The sequence below is a fragment of the Vicugna pacos genome, chromosome 11 (assembly GCF_048564905.1).
Source record: "Vicugna pacos chromosome 11, VicPac4, whole genome shotgun sequence".
NCBI lineage: Eukaryota > Metazoa > Chordata > Mammalia > Artiodactyla > Camelidae > Vicugna > Vicugna pacos.
In genome coordinates, this window is record NC_132997.1 from 4,418,608 (window position 1) to 4,440,660 (window position 22,053).

Here is a 22,053-nt window from a genome sequence, read left to right on the forward strand (position 1 = left end):
CAGGAGTGTCTAGGGAAAACCCAAAGACAGCGGGGAGATCAAAACAAGGACACACAGGCTGTTTTAGCCTCTCACACCAATAGCTGTAGCAAACTACACACAGCCCAGCCCCAGTAGATAAATAGACAACCTCACAGAAGAAATTATTTATTTTGGTTCTCTTACCCAGTGCATTCCATGGTGCATCCTCGCCTAGAATTGAGTGGAAGCAAGTCCATCTCAGAAGGGACATAACTGAAGAGGGATGGCTTCCCAGACTCTGAGGGGCAGAGAGAGCACCAGCCTGGGTTAGAGAAACGTGAGGGGTGGGGTAGGGTGTGGGCTGCCTTCTTCCCCAAATAAGGAACCTTCCTGAGGCCAGCACAGTAGGAGGGAGGGCCATGGGGTGGAAGCAGCCAGACTTCATCCTGAGAACTGATGGGATGCCTCAAAGGGACAATTCAGGTGCCCAAACTGGGCCCTGAGTGTGGGAGCCTGTCGGTCTGACTCAGAGCCCAGGACTGAGGTGGGCGCACAGCAGGCCGGTCTTACTTGGCCGGATCCATTTCACTTCTCCGAAGCCCTGTGTAAAACATGAAGCGTGGACGGCCTGGTGAGCACAGCTCTGCCCTCAAGACCGGTTTCAACTCCTCTCTTCCCAGAGAACAGCATCTCTGAACCCATCCTGGGTGACCTCACAGAGATCACCCTAGTGGCCCAGGCTAGTGACCGGGAACATGTACCTTCCTGCAGGCAACCCCTGACGTCCACTGATGCATCATGTACTGGCAAAGAGTGAGTCCCTGTGCATTGGTCTAACAGCAGAGACTCTGCCAAAGGCCCAAGAGGTGGTGTGTGGGACATGCAGGGGTGCAGGAGTGTAAGCAGTGCAAAAGTGTAACTGGTGACAGGGGTGCAGGGGCTGTGGAGGGCGCAGGCATTTCAGGGGATGTGGGGGTGGAGGGATGCAGAATTGCAGAGTGTAGCAGGGGTTCGGAGGTGCAGGGAGTGTAGGGATGCAGGGAGGTGCTCAGGGACGTGGCCAGGATTAGAAGGCAAGTGCACATCCTTGCTGTCAGCCTGACCCCGGGAGGCTATTGCAATGCTTTGGGGCGGCGGCGGCGGCGGCGGCGGTGGCGGTTGGGAGGCTGCCCGGGCAAGCCGGTCGATTTCTTCTCTTCCCTGCAGCCTGGCCTGGGGTGGGGCTTGGCCGGCGGAGATTCGCCAGATGTTGGACTCCAGGTAAGCTTGCTCCTGGGAGGTGGGGCGGTTAGGTCAGCGGGCGGCGGCAGCGGTAGAGGGGCGGAGCGGGGCTACCCCTGGCGAACGGGTGGAATAGCTGCCATTTCCCGGCTGCTGGGCCTGGGAGCGTCCTCTGCTTCCCCAGGTCGCCGGACACTCCTGTCCCACTCAGCTTGCTGAGTGCGGAGTGGGGGCGGGGCCGTTAAGGTGCGGGGCCCACGGGGGGAGGGGGGCTGCCGCGGGGGAGCCGGTCAATTCGCTCCGCTCTCCCCAGCGGCGGAGCGAGGGGCGGCTTCTGCTGCCCTAGAGGCGGGACGCGGTTCTCCAGAAGAGCTTGCTCCTGGGAGGCGGCGGCGGAGGCGGCAGGGGCAGGGGATGTGTTCCAGGGAGCTGCTCCATTTCTTCTCTCCCCCGCGGCCTGGCTTGGGGGCGACCTCTGCCGCCGGAGATTTGCCTGAGGTCCGACTCCACGTGAGCTTGCTCCTGGGAGATGGGTGCGGTGCGGTCAGGGGGCTGGTAAGGTGGTGGCTGCGGGCATAGGGAGGCTGCCCCGGAGGAGCTTGTGGATTAGCTCCATGTCTGCACCGCGTGGCCTGAAGGCGGCCTCTGCTGCTCCAGGTCCCGGGACACCCCTGTCCCACTTTGCCTGCTGGGGGCGGGAGGCAGGGTAGTCAGGGTGCAGGGGTGGCGGTGGTCGGCTGCCTGCAGCGGGGGAGCGGCCCATTTTCTCCCATCTTCCCCGCGTCTTGTCCTGGGGGCGGTCGCTGTTGCCCTGTGTTACGAGACGCGTGTATCCTAGTCGGCCTGACCCCGGGAGTTGGACTTGGTACTTTGGGGGTGGTGGCAGCAGCGGCAGGTTTTCCCATGGAGCTTGTCCATTTGCTCCCACTTCCCCCCGTGGTTTGCCCTGGGGGTGGTCTCTGTTGTCCCAAGTTCGCCGGACGTCCATCTCCAGGTCAGCCTGCTCCCTAGAGGAGGCCACTGTGAGGTCATGGGCAAGAGTGGTGGCTGCTGCGGGGGTAGGGGCTGCCTTGGGGAGCTGGTGGATTGGCTCCTGTCTCCCCGATGGCCTGGTGTGGGATTGGCCTCTCCTGCCCCAGATCACCAGACGCACCTGTCCCACTCAGCCTGCTGGGGGAGGGGCGCCCTGGGCGGTGACTTTAAGGTGCGGGGGTGGCGATGGCGGAAGTAGAAGACCTGCAGCGCGGAGCCTGACAATTTGCTCTCCTCTTCCCGACGACCAATCCTGGGGGCGTCCTCTGCTGCCCAAGAAGCCGGATGCCCGTCTCCAGGTCAGCTTGCTCCTGGGAGACGGGCCCGATGCGGTCGAGGGGCAGAAGCAGTTGCGAAGGCCGGCTGCCCCGCCTAATGGGGCCACTTCTTCTCCTCTCCCCTGACCTGGCCTGGGGACGTCCTCTCCGGCGCAAGATTCGCCTGACACCCCACACCCGGTCTGATTGCTCCTGGGAGGTGGGCGCAGTGAGATCAGGAGGTGGAGAGGACAGGGGGCTGCCACTGGAGAGCTGGAGGATAAGCACCAATCTCTCTGGAGGCCTGACGTGGGGGCGGCCTCTGCTGCCCCTCGTTCCCAGGTCACACTTCTTCGGGTCATATTTCCCCGGGGTTGCAGTAGGGTGCGGGGGCCGCGGGGTGTTGGCGGGGGTATGAAGCCTGCCGCTTGGGAGCAGGGGGTTTAGCTCCCATCTTTTCCGCAGCTTGGCCTGAGGGCAGCCTCTCTTGCTCCAGGTCGCAAAGCAGTTTCCCTGACAGCTTAGCCACCAGAGGTGGGCAGGATGGGCTGAGAGCGCTGAGGCAGCCGCCAAGGCAGCGACGGAGGGGGCTGTCCCTGGCCAGCTGATCAATTTGTTCCCATCTCAACATTTGCTGCCCCAGTTTCGCAGAACGCCCTTGTCCAGTTTATTCTTCTCCAGGGAGGTGGGCGCAGTGCATGCAGCCCGAGGTCTGGGCTCTCCCTTGGGAGGGGCAGAAATCTCTTGTTCTCCTTTGTCTTTATTCTTCAGCGAAGTGGTTACTGGACGCAATTCTTAATTCTGAGAAAGTGTATCCTGTGTTACGGAAGAGCTGCTGGACAGTGAGTTTTCTGGGTGGATTTTCATATCAGCTGATGTCCCAGGCAGGCAGGAAAGCTATTACTCAGAGCTTCTTAGTCTGGGGTTGGTGATGGCCCCGCCATCCTCACCATGCTTTTTAAAAATATGTTACTCCCCTCTTTTTCCTAGGTGACATTTTAGGTTATTGGGTCTCAGATTGCTGGCACACTCATCCCTGTTCTCAAACATTTTTAAACTTGGGTGAAGTGATAAGTAGGGGAAGATGATTTACTGAAAGGTAAGACTACTTAAATTCGCATTAAAGCTACATTCTGTCAATCTTTCTCAAATGATTTTTCTCTGATTCTAAGTCCACGACCTAGTGAATGTTGTACTCCTGTGTAAATCATTGATCTTCACATCACATTTCTTGAGTGGTCAACGAGATTTGTTAATTAGATTATTCCTGAAAGGAAAAGTTCAGGCTTTTCAGAATTCCTTGTCTGATGTCACCCAGGCAGTCACAGTAGAAGACAGAGCTGATATAAAAATCCCTCAGCTGCCTGAACTGCAAAGCTTCTGGGATTACTGATCCCTGAAATGCAGGTGACTCTTGATGATAATCTGGGGGATGGTTTATATGATCAGATTCTTCCAGTCCTATAAATGGGTTCCGTGGCCCCAGCCCTGGGAGAACTGGTCATAGGGGCCATATCGTGAGGGGTGGGATGGGAAGACAATGTGTAAGAGCTGGAATCACTGAGATTCCACACTCGCTAAACACAGACTCCAGAGCCTAATTGTTGTCAGGTTCTGTTCTGGATTTGAGAGTGTGTTCATACATGATTCTTGCCCTTCTGGAGTCACTGCCTGGATGGAAGTAACCTTTACATAGATCTGTGGAGGATGACATTTAAGTAGATAGGCTGTTATGGTTCTCAGTGTGCCCAGGCTTGCTCTTCCAGGCACTCGTGGGACTAACGAGAGTCATGTTATTCACTCATTCACTGATTTATTACCCTTGAATTGATCACTCGTCCCACAGTAAGTGAAAGTAGGTATCAGGAAGCTGAGTTTTGTCCCCTGTCCTATCACTGATTGTATCTGTCAGTCGGGCGCCCTGCGTATGCATTGTGAAATGGTGGTATTTCGTGCCCAATGGGGCAGCACTGTCAGTTCTGAGAATCAGGGGAGACACGTGGGTAGGACAGCACCCTGACACACATGGCACCCCCCACCCCTTGAGACAGAATTGTCGATGCTCAGGTGACCCGATGTAGACCGCGGTGCTAAACCTGAGCATGTTTAGTGATCCTGGTGGCTATGAAAATACAGACTACCAGTCGCTACCTCTGGAGACTCTGAGGGTGTGCACCCCAGAATTCTGCATTTTAAGAAGCACTTTAACGAATCCTGATGAAGAGATCTGAGTGTCCCACGGAGAAACACTGGTGTGCGAGACACCAATATTGAGAATTCTCAGGGAACGATGTCTTTTCAGGTTGGTCCAAGGGCCCTCACTTTAGACTTTTGCCTTGGGTTTAATTGTATGTGTTCAGAAGTGATGTCTTTCACTTCCAGTGCATGTCAGTATGCTCTGTGCAGGGATTTGCTCTCAGTAGATGGCAAAAACTGATTCTTCAGGTCACCGAGCTAAAGTGTGAACGATATTTTATTTTGGTTTTCTTTATAGCAATGCAGAGTCTCCCGAGAAGAGATTCAGACTGAACAGCTTTGTGTCAGACTTTGGAAGATGGCTGCTGCCCAAGGTGTTCTCTGGCAGTGCAATCACGAATCTAGGTCCCTCTTTCACTGCTACATCAATGGAGTGGACCACTTGGACAAGGCCAAAGCTGGTATCCCTACCATAGCCCTTTACAGTGATATTCCGCTCCAGGAAGCCATCAGAAGCAGCAGGTGGCCAGAGGAGGAGCCGAACAGACTCATGAAATGTGACATCCCCAACTTTATCAACACGGACCAGAACTCTTCCTTTGTGGAAAATGATTTCCTGATTTTGTAACTACCGATTGTTCTAGAAAATAAGCCAGTTGCCCAGAACTCACACAAAGACTTGAATTGAGAAACGTGCTTTGTCAGGTATCTTTCTGAAGATGCGAAGTCTGTCTTTGTATGGCAGGAAGCCCCCTTTCACAAAACTGAATGTGTTTGTGTCTGAGAGAGGGAAATGGAGACAGAAAGACGAAGAAGCAGAAGAGAGCCCCCTCAGAAGAGAGCTAGTTAAGGTGAGTTTTTGTGCCTTTAAAAAACATTTGGGGTTTTAGGGGGAACAAAGTATTTACACTGTCTTATTCTCCTCGTTGGAAACCTTGGCCCCGTCGTCAGAGTCAGCGGCCTTGAACGGGGGTTTCACGCTGCGTTTCATCTGGCGCTGCCACTTCCACGCTCTGCCTTTAGCACGTTGCTTTGCCTGTCAGGGTTGCCACCCTTTTAACTGTAAGGTGAGGAGTCTGGAGTGGATGATCCACCCCAACTCTGCTGTTTTGCAAATTTCTGATTTCGTATTCAGATGAGGCTGGGATACACCTAGAGCAGTATAAACCAGGCCCTACCTCCTGCCTATTGCTGGGGCATCCCTCAGGCCTGTGCCTTCTACTCAACCCTTTACTGATCCCAGCTTTTGTCAGGAGCCCAAGTGCCTACCGGGATGGCAGGGGACTTGTCTTTCGTGGTCACGGTGGCCAAGGATTCTATTGGTTGTTCTGAAACAACTCTTCCGAGATCCTCCACCCACCCCTGCTCAAACCTAATGACAGCCCTACGGTTCCTTTCCTAGGAGGAGGATCAATCCATGGTGCATTTTATGACAATCCTGTCCCCAGGAATGCACGGAAGTTTATCAGCTGAGTGAGGGGAGGTGCCTCTGTGTCCCTGTATCTCTGTCTGCTCACAGTTCGCGGCCACTGGCTACTGAACAAGAAAAGTGCTATTCACCATGTTGTGTGTTTTCCAAATGTGTAGGTGATGGTCTTGTGGCTCGTGCGTGGGCTTTGATTTGGGATGGTGAAGGGCTTATAAATACCTCATCAACATGTATTCGAGATGGCCTGTTGCCACACAGATTTGATTCATGAAGGCGTCAAGCCTGCACACTGGTTTGGAAACAACTTGGTTTTGATCATTCACACTGCATGCATGACTCGCTGCTAATCTCTGGGTGTTTTTTTCATTTCAGATTTATTCACTCCGTGTCTTGCTTAAGCTGAAAAATACATTTGTTTCACCAGAATATCCTCTGATTCTTTGTTTACACACATCCAGTTTTTTTAATTCCTTTAAAAATGATTCTGTGTTTATAATGCCTCCTAATTTCTATCATCTCTGTGTTGCCAGTGGCCTGAGACATGCACCAGATTTGATGCCGGAACTGTTCCACCAAAAGAAATCCCTTTGTCGTAATATCTTTTGAGGAAAATATTATTCTTTAAGGCTCTAACAGTAAATCGTAGAACAAAGCATGGAACATTTCTTGTAGTTAATACATGTTCATGCAAAAAGAAATGATATTTTCATTAAACAATGTTGATTTTAATAACTTTTACAAATGTGAACATTATTATTCATAATTTAAGTAACCAGATAAAACCAGTTATTTATTATGAAGATTGAAAACTATTTACACAGTCTCTTAATTAGAAGTAGCTTTATTAGAAGACTGAAGGGTATTTAAAAGATGGAAAAATACCCATGATGACACCATCATTTTTATTAACTAAATATCAAGAACTGTGCAGGGTTAAGATTTAACCCTCTGCAAACTGCCAAGTTAGCATGAGGTAGTTTGTGGATGCTGCCAGAGGACAGGACACTCCCCCAGGATCAGAGACAAAGGACTTCCAGCCAGCACAGCAGGCAGCCTGTGGTTCAAGTTCATATTGGTTCCTGAGTTCCTTTCCTATTGCTGTTGTAACAAAGGACCACAGACTCAGTGGCTTAAAGCAATACACATTCATCTTCCCACTGTTCTAGGGTGCAGAAGTGCAAGGTCAATGTCAGTTGCTTAAACCAACGAGTGGCCAAGGCTAAGTTCCACACCGAGGCTCTTGGGAGGGATTCGTCTTCCTACCTTTCCCAGCTTGCAGAGGTGCTCACACTCCTTGGCCCAGGGCCCTGTGTCACTGTGACCTCTGCTGCCACTTTACATCCCTGTCTCTGACTATATAGATATAGAGGAAGAGTCTTCTACATCTGGTATGGACCCTTTTTCCTAAATGGACATTGTATCCCTATTTATGTGCAGATGAAAACCCCTTCCCTCCAGGGTGCGGTGGCATCAGCTCACAAGATGACCACTCTGGGCTTTAAGTGTCCTCTTTGTTTTGTCATCAGGGAACTTCTCTCTCCATAGTTAGCTCTGTATTACATTGTTGTTATATTTTACCCGGAATTACTGAAAGTTTTACTTAAAAGAGATCCTGATTAGCTCTGTTTACCTGTTTCCAGAGCTGAAAGCTTCAGTTCTAGAGTATCTGTTTGATTTTTCTTAAAAATACATTCCAGTATATTTCTCTGGTGAAAGTCTCTACCCTGTTATCTATTCTCCCATCATTTCCTTATTTTCTTGAATATATTAAAAGTATTTTATAGCCTTTATTGGTAGCTCTGATGCCTACATCACCTGGGGGTTTGCATCCTTTGTCTAATGCTCCTTATTCTCATGTTATCTGTCATATAGTCTGGACATGTTGCATGTCTAGAAATTCTTTATTACATGGCAGACATTGCAAATGAAAAATCCATGTTATCTTCCGTGAGAGCTTTTCTACCTTCCCGTTAGGCAGACAGTGTGAGGGACTGATCATGTCACTCCAATCAGGCGCTGAGGTGGATCAGGACTAAAGTGCCTTTTTTCTTAAAACAGCTTTGAGGTATACTTGGCAAAATAATTTTCACACGTTTAAAGTGTACAGCTTAATATGTTTTGACATAAGAATATCCCCAAGAAACCATGACCACACTCAAGACAGTGAACATACCCATCACCGACAAAGCTTCTCTCCTGCTTTTTGTTGTCCCTCCCTCCCTCCCCGTCTCTTCCCCTGGGAACCATTGATCTGCTTTCTATCACAACATATTGGTTTGCATTTTCAAGATCCTTATATGAATGGATTCATGCATTATCTACTCTATGTTGTCTGACTTCTTTCATTCAGTGTAATTATTTTGAGAATCATCTGTGTTGCTGTATTAATAGCTTATTTGTCTTATAGTAGAGTATTGTTTAGTGCTGAGTTATTACTGAAGTGTTTAATGTGAGCAGTGTTTGTATAGACCATCATTTCTTTCTGCATTTACTTCTTGATGGATGCATGGGTTATTTACAACTTGAGCTGTTATAAATAAAATAGCAGTGAATATTTGGTTACAAGTCTTTGTATGGACATATGAGTTTCCTTTCTAAAGCACCAGATGAGGAATGTCTGGGTTACATGATACATAGGTGTTTACCTTTTTAAAAGAATCTGTTAAAGACTTTTCTAAAATGGTTGTACTATTGTAAATTCCTCGTGGTGTGTATCAGTTCTGGTTGCTCTACTTCCTTGCCAGCACCTTGTAAGGTCAGTCTTTCTAATCGTATTCTTTCTAGTATGTATGTGAACTAGTATCTTACTGTGGCTTTTAAAAGTATTTCTCTAATGACTAATGACATCTTTAATCAGCATCTTTTCATATGCTTATTATCCATCTGGATATCTTTACTGAAGTGTGTTTTCTGGCCTCATTCATTCATTCAGGTGTTTGAATTATTATTGAATTTTGAGACCTCTTTATTCTGGATCAGATACAAAGAGAGACCTTTATCAGATTTATGATCTGCAAATAGCTTCTGTCTATGGCTTGTCTTTTCATTTGCTTAGCAGTGTTTAGAAGAGCTTTGAAGAGTCTTCATGTTGACAAAGTTCACTCTATCAGTTTCTTTTTAAAATAGATGATACTTTTGGTGTCATAGCAAAGAAATATTTGCCAAACCCAAGGCCGTAAAGCTTAAGCCTATGCTTGTTCTCCTAGCTGTTTTATAGTTTTAGATTTCCTATTAAGATCTATGATACATTTTGAGGTAAATTTTGTATATTTTGTGAGGTGTGGATCAAAGTTCATTTTTTTTTTGTGTATCACTATCTAATTGTTCCAGCACTACATGTTGAAAAGACCCTTTCTCCACAGCATCCTTTTTGAGAATCAATTGTCTGTATAAGTGTTGGTTTAGTTCTGAACATTCTATTGTGTTCCATTATTCTATTTTCCTGTTTTACACCAACACCATAATTTCTGATTACTGTAGCTTTATAAAATAAAGTCTGAAAATCAGATAGTGCAAGTCTTCCAACTTTGTTTTTCTTGTTCAAAGTTGTTTTGGATATTTGGATCCTTTGAATTTTTATATGAATTTTAGAATAAGTTTTTAAATTCCTTACATCCTGTTCTGCCAAAGTTCCACCCATGTCTTTGGCCGTCTCCAAAGCCACATTTTCTGAAGAAGTCTCTCTACATCCCAGGTGAAAGGAATTTCACTTTTGTCTGTGCTCAAATCACATTTGATAATATTTGATTACATTTAATCATATTTGGCTATATGTACTTGTCTGATCTTTCCAGCCATATAGTAAATCTCAAAAGATTAGGAATCTTGACTTGGTTCCCTCTGTGTGCTGAGAAACTAGTTCTATGCTTTGCAGGAGTGAGCCCTGCAGTAAGAGGTATCTGCAGCACACATCTAGCTCATTGCTTGAATATTGTCAAGGAATTCTGCAGATTTAGAATTGTTTATTGATTGTTGTCTCCAAGACGGCTCAGTCTTTTTTATTTCTATTGCTACTGCTGCAGTTTCAAAGAACAATGGGCTAATTATTTTCCAAATATCAAATCATACTCTAATTGTGTTGTCACGCAAGTTATGTGCTGCTGTGTCTTAACAACCTGCTTAGTGTTCACAGGCTCCTTCACTCATGGAACATTTGTGAGAATGTCATATCCTTAGAGATAGCAATGCTGACTTTGGCGACCTGAGCAGCAGTATCTGAACTCACTCCTGCTGATTTTCCAGTGTCCCCTCTAGCCCTCCTCCAGCCCTCCATGGGGGGCCCTGCAGTTCTGCCCTAGGAAAGCCTGTTGCTTCTCAGGAAGACTTCCCTACGAAACATAATCATGTCCTTCTTGTGGGGACATTCAGTCCAGAGACCTGAAAGCAGGGGAAAATGTTTAGCCTGCTTTTGGTAGAACCTAAATTCTTCCATATTTGTTAGAAGCAATTTCAATGAGGAAACTGTTTTGGCATCTAACAAATCAGCATAAATGACTGATGAGGAAGATCAGCTTCCCCATCCCACTCAGTCATCATGTTGATGTGACACTCACATTGGCAAACATTTTCTCCTATGAGCAACGTAAAGTTCAAGACGTTATGAATGGCTTTTTGTTTTTATTTCTTAGACTTTCCACATTCATTGTGTCTCGTGAGATTATATGAATCCTGCTTATTGTCAGCCCAGCACTAAACTTTTTAAAAGGATCACGTGTTTAAAAGGCTAGTGGGCAATTTTTTAGAAGACAGAAATCCTTAGATTTTGGTCCTAGAGTTGAATCTTGGTTAGTGGTGAATGAAAATTCCCGTTAAAATTTTAAATTCAGTGATATAAAGTCTTAAAAATAGTTAAATATTAGTCAATTTCATTAAACACTATAAGAGTTATTTACCTTTAAGCCTGTTTCTGGGGCAATTTTGCAATGATTCCCTCCCTTTATCGATTCCCTCTTTATCAGAATCCTTGAGAGGCCCCTGTCATCATTGTCACTATCGTCATCATCATCATGGAACTGATTCTTCTGGATGATTCTAGGAAAATAAAGAGATGGACGGGATTATGAGTAGGACAGTGTGTGCATATAGAATAAGAACAGCTGTCAGACATTAGATGCAAGATACCCATTTCATTTAGAGAAGAATGTGGTCATGAAATCCTGATGTGGTGAATGAAGGAAGCGGTGGGAACAGGATAGTCAATGGAAAGGAGGAGGAAGTGAGTGAAGTTGAGAGCATAGGTCCTTGGTTAGTTGATCAGCACATTGGTGAGAATGAGAGGAGTGTGATGGCAGAATCATGTCCCTCCCCGGCCACAGGGTAGCCACCTGTGACATGTTACTGTACATGGCAAAAGGGTTGACAGATATTTTAGGATAAAAATCTTAGAGGATTTCTGTCTCCTAAATTGTCTATTAGTTAGCCTTTTAAACCCATGATACATTATTAAAGATTAGTGCAGGGGCACAAATAAAAAGGATTCATATAATCTCACCAGACATACTGAATGTAGAAAGGATAAGGAAGAAAAACAAAAAGGCACTTATAAGTGCCTTGAACCATAAATTGCTCATGAGAGAAAATGTTACACAAGGTGAATGTCACAGCCACATACATACTGACTGAGTGGGATGGGACAAGGGGATCCTGAGATGAGACAATAGGGTGAGTAGCCCGGATTGTCCAGGTGGGCCCAATGTAATCACAGGTGTCCTTAAAATGGAGGATATTTCCCAGCTGAGTTTAAAATCAGAGGGAGGTGTAGCGATGGAGCAATGTTCAGAAAGGCTGCTGACCATGAAAATGGAGGAAGTTGAGGGGCACAAGCTATGGAAGGTGGGTGACCTCTGTAAACTGGGGGGAAAAAAAAGGAAACATTCTCTTCTAGACCCTCTAGAAGGAAGGAACCCTGCTGGTACCTTGAATTTAGCCCAATGAGAACTGTGTTGGATCTCTGACCTACACAGCCATAAGCTGAAAATTCTGTGCTAGTTTAAGCTATTAAGCTTATGGGAATTTGTTACAGTGGTAATAGGAAAATAACATAGTGAGCGGTAGTGTAAGGGATTAAAGGTGTAGGATCGGGTGTGGAGAGAATTCTGACATTTACACCTAAAAAACAACCAGGTGAAGTGGGAAGGTGATTTAAGGAAGACCTACCTGGCAGGGCTGTCAAGCAGACTGGAGCGAGCGAAGCCTTGGAGTTAGAGGAATCAATTAAACCTCTACAAGGAAAATAAGAAATAAAATGTAACAGGGCTTCAGTGTTAGTAGATGTAGGAATGGAAATGGGTAGAGAGATATAAACATTATTTTGAAATTAGCTACAGGTTTGATGACTGCATGTTTGGGAGAGTTAGCCGATGTGTGGATTGAATGCATCCCCTCAAAATCCATCTGTCGATACCTCATCTCCCAGGGTGATGGTACAGGGAGGCGGGGCCTTTGCGAGGTGATTAGTAGGATAAAATGAGGTCATGAGAGTAGAGCCCTCATGAATGGTATTAGTGTTCTTATACAGGGCCCCAAAGTGCTTGCTTCTCTCTCCTCTCTGGGCCATGAAGATAGTGGGAAGACAGCCATCTTCGAGCTGGCAATCCTCTCCCAGATACATTGACCTTGAAAGCCTCAGCCTCCAAACCGTAAGGAATATGCTGGTTGTTTAAGCCACCCGACCCACGGTAATTTGTTACAGAATCCCAGACTGACGAAGACAGTGGAGAATGCCACTGCGTTTGGCACTGATTGCCTGGAGAATGCTGAAACCCAGGGAAGTGGGCAGCACAGACGTTTACTCATTTAATCCTGCCAACACTGTAGGGGATAGAGTCAACATATTCCTCGCTATTTAAAAGGTAAGGAAAAAGAGGCACAAATAATAACAACGACAACGACAACAACAACAACAATAACAATAATTTGTCCAAGATTCACACAGAACTCCCTGGAGGGAGAGTGAGAATTAATACTTATGCAGGCTGGCCCCAGAGCCCCTGCTCATAACTAATAAGTCAGATCACCTTGCTTATTGGGATCAGTTTTTTCAACTGTGATATGAGTGTACTGTGTCCAGTAACTTATAATTTCAAAATACCTCACTGTAAGGGAATCATTAGTTGCAGGCATTACAAACCACAGAAAGCTAGACATACAAAAATAACTTGTTAGGGCAAGATAACCAATAATGTTTTTAAATATTATACCTGCTGACCCTTTGCAATAAAGTGTTTATTTATAATTCTGTCTGGCTACAGAATAACATCATAATCCTGCATGTGGCTGGTGGCTCCCGTGTTGGACAGCACGGGTCTAGAGAATTTAAATAACTTGCCCAGCCTTGCCCAGGAAGCTCGTGGTGGGATCAGAACTATAGTCTGGGACTGTTCCTTCCTATCCAACAAGTCCCTCATGGAAGTTTAGAAGCTTCTCCTTTGGTGCCCAGATGTCTATCCGTACTTATGACATCTTGTCAGGTGCCCCGGCCTGCTCCTGAACATCAGCCAGAACCCACTTCTGCTCTTTTTTGGCGAGGTAATACCTTCTAGCAACTTTCATTACCTTCTTGGCATCAGTTCTTACCTGGAAGGGTAGTGGCTAGAGATGGAAATGTGTCCACATGACAGGTTTTTCAAAAATATAGTAGGAGTGGTCAAGAGAAGAAAACCTCAGGAATACGAGTGGAAGCATGTCATTTAATATACCAAATGCGTACTTTCAATGTATGTTTGTGTTTCCGAGTCCAGGCTTGTTCTACTCGTGTATTACAGGCCAACACATCAGGAGACAAGGATTTGGGGCAAGAAAGAGCGGCTTAAATTTGTAAAGCCAGCGGAGAAGATGGTAGACCAATGTCCTGGAGAACCATCATCCCAAATCTGAATTCAGGCTCTTATATTAAAAAGGGGAAGCGGGAATGCTTGGTTGTTGCAAACTTGGTGTATGAATTCTTTGTTGTTAGAATCCTTTGTTCTTGCAGCTCTTCACCTGGGTCAGATCCGTGTAAACCTCCAACAAGCAAATGTTATTTTCTATTCTGTATCTTGTTATCTTTATACGAATGGAAAAGTGTTAATATCCTTCAAAGTCAGAGCCTTGAGAATAGGGTCTCCTGTATATTTCAGGATCTAGGCTACATTGTTTCACAAAAGGTGCAGAAACAACAAGACTAAGCCTAGGACACAGGGCACAGGGTTAAAGTCAAAGGAACAGATCTAATATGGAGTCAGATTTCTTCTTTCCTATTTCAGTAGTGCCATGGGGAAGGCACTTTGGGCAGCTTTCTGTAGGGTCCTGGAGGCTTTCTCTCTCAGCCTCTGTGCACCTCTATTGAAAACCGGTCATCGCTATTGGCCTGCTGGAAAACCACTCCGCCTGTTTTGCCCTGAAGTTGTGTTCTGTTTATAACTCATCTCTACTCCTTGGAAAACAACTCAATAAAGACTCAGTTGGTTTTCCACCAGCCCTGGGCAGGGGTGAGGGATAGCATGTTATTATTTTATAAAAAAATATATAAAAGAAGTTTTAAGACAACACTGGACACATAGGAGAGAGACAAACAATGCTTCCTGGCTTAAATCAAAAGTGATGACTCAGTGAGTCTATGGCTGCTGTATTTGCTGAGCTAGTTACTCCTTTGCTCCATTACACATTTATTTTAACTGAAAAAGAAATATATGCATATGGATAAAAAAATTCAAACAGAGCAAAAAATACTCAAGTGAAAGAACTTTTCCCTCATCCTCTGTTCCTACACGCCTCCCTGGAGATGCCAATGTTTACAATCCTTTGTGTGCTTTTCCAGATATGCTATGCACGTTCCCACCAATGTATGTAAATTCCTTTAAAGTTTTACTTATTTTTAACTTAAAGGGACTTAAATCCTCAAGTGGCTTCTGCCACAGTAATAGAAAAGAAGAAATCTGACTCCATATTAGATCTGTTCCTTTGACTTTAACCCTGTGCTCTGTCTCCTAGGCTTCATCTTGCTTGTAAAACAATGTTGCCTAGAGCCTAAAATATACAGGAGAGCCTATTCGGAAGGCTCTGACCTTTAAGGGTATTTAACACTTTTCCAATCATATAAAGATAACAAGTTGCAGAATAGAAAATAACGTTTGTTTTGTTGGAGGTTTACAGGGATCTGACCCAGGGAGATAGCTGCAAGAACAAAGGATTCTAACCAGAAGGAATTCCTACACCAAGAAGTTTGCAAAAACCAAGCACATAGGAAAGCAGCCTGAATTCTGACTTGGGGAGATGGTTTTCTAGGACATTAGTTTGCCATCTAGGTCTACAGAAACTTGCTATTCCATGCCCCAACACTTGGTCTCCCAACTTACTGGCCTGTCCTGCACTGAGGAGAATGAATTTGGACTCAATAACACTTCTACCTACCTAGCAAGCTGGGTACTGGGACTGAGGGCAGCTCTCCCACACACAGGGGCCTAAGGTGAGCCCTTGATTATTCCCAGAGGTTGGGGTGTGGTTTACCCAGGAGGGATGGGGACTATACACCAACACTCAGGCAGTCTGCTCCTTCTGGGGCTCTGACATTTTACCTCCCGCTCCCTGCCAGCCCAACACTTGGGACAGTGGAGCTAAGGCAGAGATCGTGCCTGCCTGTTTCCCAGCGTGTAAAAGGGGAACATGTACTCTTCCCAAGGTAGTTCTGAGAAACAACACCTGCGGGTGCTTGGTTCCCGGAGCAACAGTAAACCTAGCTCCTTGTGGGGGCAACGGGTGTGATACCCGTAGGGTTTCTGCAGAGACCTTAGCTGGAGGGCTGGGCCAGGGACGTAAAATATGAGCTGTGGGCAATGACGGGTTAGAGAAGGGTGTATAGGCAGGACTGCTGCCTCCTTCGGGATGCCCCAAGAGGTAAAACGCTTTCTCCCCATCTCTGCTACTCCCCTCCCAATTCCAGATAACTGCCTTCTCTCTGCTCCTCCTGTCCATGTGTCTCCCTCCACTTTTCCCCTCCTCCCCTCCTCCTCCCCTCTTCTCCCTCCCTCGGTTCCCCTTCTCTCTCAGGACCCAGAGCAGATCGATGGCCCTCCTGCGCATGCGCAGTCGCTGCCAGCTGGACCGCGGTTTGGAAGCTCCAGCTCCGAGCCGGGGATCGGCCCCAATGGCTTCTCAGCTCTGTCGCCCTGTAGGCCTTTGGCTCCTGCCTGGGGCCGGGGCCTCTGGCTGTGGAAGTGCAAGGTGAGGGGATATCGGGAAAGGGGTGAGGCGGCTGCGGGAGGGCGGTCGGCGTGTCACAGCCCCCCAGGGCGCCAGTCAGCGTGTGTTCAGCTGGATTGCTCGGGCCAGGCCCCTCTGCCCGCGCCACCTGCCCTGGCGCACCGGCCACAGCTGCCCAGGGCCAGGTGTGCCCCTGCCGCCTCTTGACCCAGCCGGGCTCCCCTCAGTCCGCGGCTGGAGTCCCCTTCCCCTCTCCCTCCCTCGAGTCCTCTCCTCCCGGGCTTCCTCTCCTTGGCCGCCGACCCGTCCCCACCACTGGGCGGGCTGTGTCCCGGGCGGGCGGGGTCTGCACACCCGGACGGGGCGGGCGGCTTGGGCTGGGGCTGGGGCTGGCCTCCAAGCGGGGCTGCAGCCCGCGTCCCCCACCCCGCTCTCCCTGCCCCGCGACCCCGGGGCTGCCTTCCTCTCCCTTTCCCGATCCCTGAGGTCAAGATTAGCGGCGTGGGCGCTGCTCCCTGGGCTGAGAGCCCGCGGCTGTAATGCCCAGCTTCTCCTGGTGGAGTCGGGAAAATGGAGCAGCAGTGCTGAGGGAGCTTCTGTCTCCTTGATCAGTATTTCTGCCCCAGGTAAGTACCTTGAACTCTTTCAGGTGTTATGATGGCGGTGCTTGTTGATGTAACGTGTTTTTATACTGAGAGGAATTACAGTGGTGAAAGCAGGGCTTTGTTCAGTTAAAAATGAGCTGAAGGCATGAGGCTGTCTCATCCTCCATCCTTCACTCTCCCAGGGTGAAACGTGAGACCGTTGATCTTAAAAAGATACTTATAGTCCCTAACTAGTCCAGCCCAGCTATTGTGTGTTAACAGGAACAGCACAACCCGAGGCGTTGGAGACCCAGTGACACTGCACTACTAAAGAGCTCCTGGCAAAATCTGGTTTGTTTTGTTTTGTTTTGTTTTTCTTTGTTTTTCTTAAATTGTGGGACAGACTAGTAGTATAGAGGGAAAAATAATTGGCAAGAAGGATTTTTTCATATAACAGCTTTATTGTGATATTGTTCACACACCATGAAGTCCACCCACTTAAATGTTACAATTCAGCAGCTTTTAGCATATTCACATTTGTGCAACCATTATTATTCCAGAACGTTTTCATCACATCAGAAAGACCAGTTGAAATGCATGACCTATCCACCCCTTCCCAGTGGGGTTCTAAAGAAGTTTCTTGGCTGTTCCTGACCATAAATTAACTTGTTACATTCCATGAAATATCTAGGAGGAATTCTAATCAGAATTGCAATGAATCTGTCTATCAAAGCAGGAAGAATTAATGTCTTTATGGCATAAACTTCTACACATGAATATATCTGGGACCCTATCTTTTCATCTATCCAGAGCCATGCCTATGGGAAATCCTCATTAATTCTTGGGTTTGTGAATGATGAGGCTCAATACATCATTAGATGCAACTGTAGCCTTTCACTGAAGAGAAAAGTAACCTCGTAGAAGCCAAGTGATTCTCTGATGGTTAGAATGAGTGACCGCCAGTGCTGGAGTGTTCGAGTGGACTTGGTGCTTGCAGAGTTCTCCACCACCTACAGCTAAGGGGATTACCGTGTTCTTTTACTTTTTTTTATGGCGTTGCTTTTATTTTTACTTATTATATAAAATTATTTTTTATTGAAGTGTAGTCAATTTACCATGTTAGCTTCAGATGTACAGCAGAGATTCAGTTATAAGCTTATGCATATGTTTATAAATGTTTTTCAGATTGTTTTTAGTACAACTCATTACAAGTAATTGAAAATAGTACCCTGTGCTATATAGTAGGTCCTTGTCATTTATTTTATATTTATTAATGTGTATCTGTTAATCCTCCCTTTCCTGCCTGCTAACAACAGTTTGCTTTCTATGTCCATGAGTCTATTTCTAGCAGCACCGTTTTTGCTAGCAATATATGCTGGTTGGCTCTTTTCTGTTTCAGTAATTCCATCTTATGTGTGGGCGTTTTTCTTCTGGTGGGCCTGTGTGTGGTGTGCACACGTGATAATAGAGATCTGTATTTGGGAGGACTCCAGGCCTTGTGTAGTCCCTCGTATGGAGCGCCCACTGAACTGATGCTTGAACTTGGAAGAAAACAGTAAAAGTTGGAATTTCCACCATGGTTGAGACTTCCAGGTTTCTATAACCTGTTTAGCCCACCTAAATTTTGGCTGCACCCATACTGGATAATTTGGTGGAACTTCATGGTATGGTGGTATAGAGACAGGGCCTTGTATGCTTCTTCTCTTTCCTTTTTCTAACAGTCATTCTCCTGGGCCTTCCAGGTACTCCCCCAGAAGGGCCCAGGGCTGGCTTGGTGCTGCACTTAGGCAATATTTGTTAATAAGTCCCTTTCCTCATCTCTTCTGAGCCTCCATTTCCTTCTCTGCACAATGAGGGCTTAGACTAGATAAGTGCTTTTCAGTTTCTTTTAAAGCCATGTTTCCTTTGAGAAACAGAAAATGCAAATCTCTCCTCCCATCCCAACCCTTTAGATTTTGACACGTCCTCCAAGGAGTCACATAGCTCTTTGTGGTAAATTGATGTGATTGTGATTCCACGTGGCACAGAAAAGACTCTTCAGAGATTGATTGCAGGGAGAGGGCAGGAAAGGGGCAGTAAGTCACACTTTCTTGTGTGAGCACTGGAGCAAAGGCTTGGGTTTAAATACGGTGTCTGATGTGGCATCTCTCTAATCTTGCACAATGTGATAAACCTCTATCCCTAGTTTCTTAATGTGTCAAGTTGGGGTGGTAATATTTTAAGGCTTTTGTGAAACATTATACACATAAGCCATTTGTGTCTCTGTAGATACAAGACCTGCTAGAGAGTCGGAATTTCTTTAAAAATACATATATATTGTCCACAGCACTCTGTCTGTGTGTATTTTGAAGTTCCTGGAGGGTGAGGGTTGAGTGTAATGTCCATTGTGGGACAGGTGGCCCATGGGTCTGTGTGCCTCAGATTTCCCCCTCCTCCCCAGTCCTCTTCCTCTCAGTCCAGGATGAAGTTCCCTAGTAGATTTACACAGAGGTCTTGTGGAAATGGCTCTTCATTTTATTGTTTCACCAAGAAGGGCTGCCATCATGATCTCTGTGGCCAGGTTTTGGTGACCTGAAGGCTATGCAATTGGGGATTTCTATTTAATAAAAAGAAAAAAAAATTACAAATACAAAATTAGACCTAGGTTGGTGGCAAGGGCTTTTGAAAGTGGGGACCATTAGCTTTGTTAGCTTCAGGTGCAGTGGCCTCTGGCCACAAGGACACATCCTCATGCTCTGAAGTTGGAGGGACCAGTGGGTTCAGTGGGAATATTTACTGAGTGCATCTCATGGGCTGCGCATTGTCTTAATTGTACTGTGTGTTCCTTATTTGAGACAGTGAGCTCATTTAAACACAATAGCCTCTTTAAAATATTAGACTTTTTATTTTTAGATGTAATGTAGATTCCCATGTAGTTGTAAGAGATAATATGGAGAGGGCCTATGGACTCTTTGCCCAATTTTCTTTAATGGTTCCATCTTGCAAAGTTGGGGTACTATTCATTCGTGACTCACTAATCCTTTTAGGTTTGTGTTATTGCCCTCATTTCTATTTATGAATAAACTGGTGTTTAGAGAAGCACACAGGTCTGCCCAGGTCAACCACGTGGTTAGTGTAGATTTGGGTGGAATGTGGGCTTGGCATTTCCAAGCAATACCATTATGATGGTCTGTGGCAGGGAGCAGCATTCATTTTGCTTGTTTATTCATTCATTCAACAAACATTTATTGAATAAACTCTGTGGTTCAGATGCTTTCATAGGGTTATCTGATTCTTCAGCAGTATGGAGAATCAGGTAATATTTTCTTTTTTTTTTAATATGAGAAAAATATCTCTGAGAGGTTATAACCTCCCCAAAGGAAAAATAGCTCATAAATGAGGGATAGTACACTTGTACAGTTCCTTCTTCTTATGCAGGTGGTACCCTAGGCATTTTACATCTGCATAATTCCATAATCCAGATATATTCTTGTAAGGCAAGGAGTTTTTTTTTTAATTGAATTATAGTCAAGTTTACAATGTTGTGTCAATTGCAAGGTGGGTTTTTTTTTTGAATTTTGAATTGAGAAAATATTTTTTGAGGGGGTTAATTAAGTTTATTTATTTGTTTCATTGTTCTAAAATGAGGTACTGAGGATTGAGCCTAGGTCCTTGAACATGCTAAGCACATGCTCTACCACTGAACTGTACCCTCCTCCCCAAAGCAAGTTTTCTTACCCATTATTCTGCACCTTAGGAGTTCAAATAAATTGGAGTTGAAATCCAGATATTTTGATCCTACTATGGTTCTTTGCATTATATCCTGCTGAGGGGTGGGGAAGCAGTTCCTTTATTCATTCCTTTATTCAGCAGTTTTGAGCACCGACTGCATCAGGGCCTGCCTAGGTGGTTGGAAACAGAAAACAAGAAATGACCCTTTTCTGCAGGGGATGGAAGCCTAGACCAAAAGCTGGGCAATGTGATCTGAGCTTCAGTAGCCATGTGCAGACGCTGAGGACAAACTTATCCACGATTTGCTTGGACTTCCCTTGCCTTCTGGCTGGTGCACACCAGGTCGCTGCAACCCAGTGAGGCCCGCAGCCCACAGCACAGTATGTACATCGATTTACCCTCCCTTCTCGGCAGGGACTGCAACATGAGCGCCCCTGACTACGTGCAGTGTGCTGAGGACCACCAGACTCTCCCCGTTGTCGTCCAACCCGTGGGGATCATCTTAGAGAATTTCTTTTGCATCTATAATGGAATCTCCTTGGTGAGCCAAATCAGCCCGTGCGGCTCCCAGTGGGCACTCTGTATCTACTATAGGTATCACTATGTGCCCGAGAATGGATGGAGTGACTCCCAGACCCACCGCAATGTCGTGGGCCTTGTCACCATTACCAACTGCCTCTTGGCCAAGACCTTCTAGAAGCTCCATGCACAGAGGAGCTGTATGGCACCACGCGCTATGACTCTCAGCTCTTTGTCTTTGTGCTGTATGGGGAGGTGGCCGAGCAGCCGCGCACCGACGTGGCCTTCAATCTACGAGGACTGCAGGCTGGTGGAGAAGAGGATCGACGACTTCACTGAGTCACTCTTCATCTTGCCCAAGTCCAAGTGGCTGGATGGGGCCCCCGAAAATTCTGGGGAGAAGACCCCCCTCCTCTACATCCTATTTGAGTAGGAGGACATCGTGGGACTGGACACAGACAGCAGGCAAGTCAACCTGAAGGCCGGGCCACCCTGGCTGTGTGAAAGATTGCTTCCCTACATCCAGAATGGGATCAGCAAGGAGGAGGGCTGTCTTGTAGCCAAGGCGGGAAGGAGGTGCAGCCCGCCGGTTTTCAGACATTTAAAAGTAAATCTGCTTTTGTTTCAGAGAGATACTTTTAGGGTTAGTGTGGACACTTACTCCCCCTTTTCAGCCAGGAAACTTGGTGGGACCCCTGGAGTTGCTGTCCAATAGAGTAGCCACAGCCACTGATGTTAGGAGTGCTGGGGAGGAGGCTGGTCTGAGCTGAGATGTGCTGTAGGTCAAATGCACATCAGACGCTGAAACTTGTCTAGTAAAAAGAATATAAACTATCTTGTTACTTTCTATATTGATTACATGTCAAAATGATAGTATTTTACATACAGTAGAATAAGTAAGGTCTGTTCTTAAAATCAGTTACTTGTTTTTTTTTTTTTTTACATTTTAAACGTGGCAACTGGG

At 46.3% G+C, this 22,053-nt stretch overlaps 1 protein-coding gene and 1 long non-coding RNA gene across 6 annotated transcripts in view; both read left to right on the forward strand.

The window, feature by feature from the left end:
• The first annotated feature begins 1,547 nt into the window (after window positions 1–1,547).
• Window positions 1,548–5,240, forward strand: LOC140699597 (uncharacterized). Of its 2 annotated transcripts, none has more exons than XR_012077806.1 (3): window positions 1,548–1,692; window positions 3,462–3,570; window positions 4,966–5,240. It is a non-coding gene; the product is annotated as an uncharacterized lncRNA (long non-coding RNA). The 2 variants fall into 2 exon arrangements; XR_012077807.1 differs by having other exon boundaries at window positions 1,610–1,680.
• Window positions 5,241–12,608: 7,368 nt separating this feature from the next.
• LOC140699563 (uncharacterized) overlaps window positions 12,609–22,053 on the forward strand; it is a 40,228-nt gene continuing 30,783 nt past the window's right edge. The window contains exons 1-3 of one of the 4 annotated variants that reach the window (XM_072972218.1): window positions 12,609–12,734; window positions 16,123–16,296; window positions 17,142–17,210. In XM_072972218.1, coding sequence (XP_072828319.1) covers window positions 12,651–12,734; window positions 16,123–16,296; window positions 17,142–17,210 — 327 coding nt within the window. In that variant the 5' untranslated portion in view covers window positions 12,609–12,650. Of the gene's footprint in view, window positions 12,735–16,122; window positions 16,297–16,839; window positions 16,902–17,141; window positions 17,211–22,053 lie in introns of those variants that run through there. The other 3 variants (XR_012077733.1, XR_012077732.1, XR_012077735.1) reach the window with 3 other exon arrangements.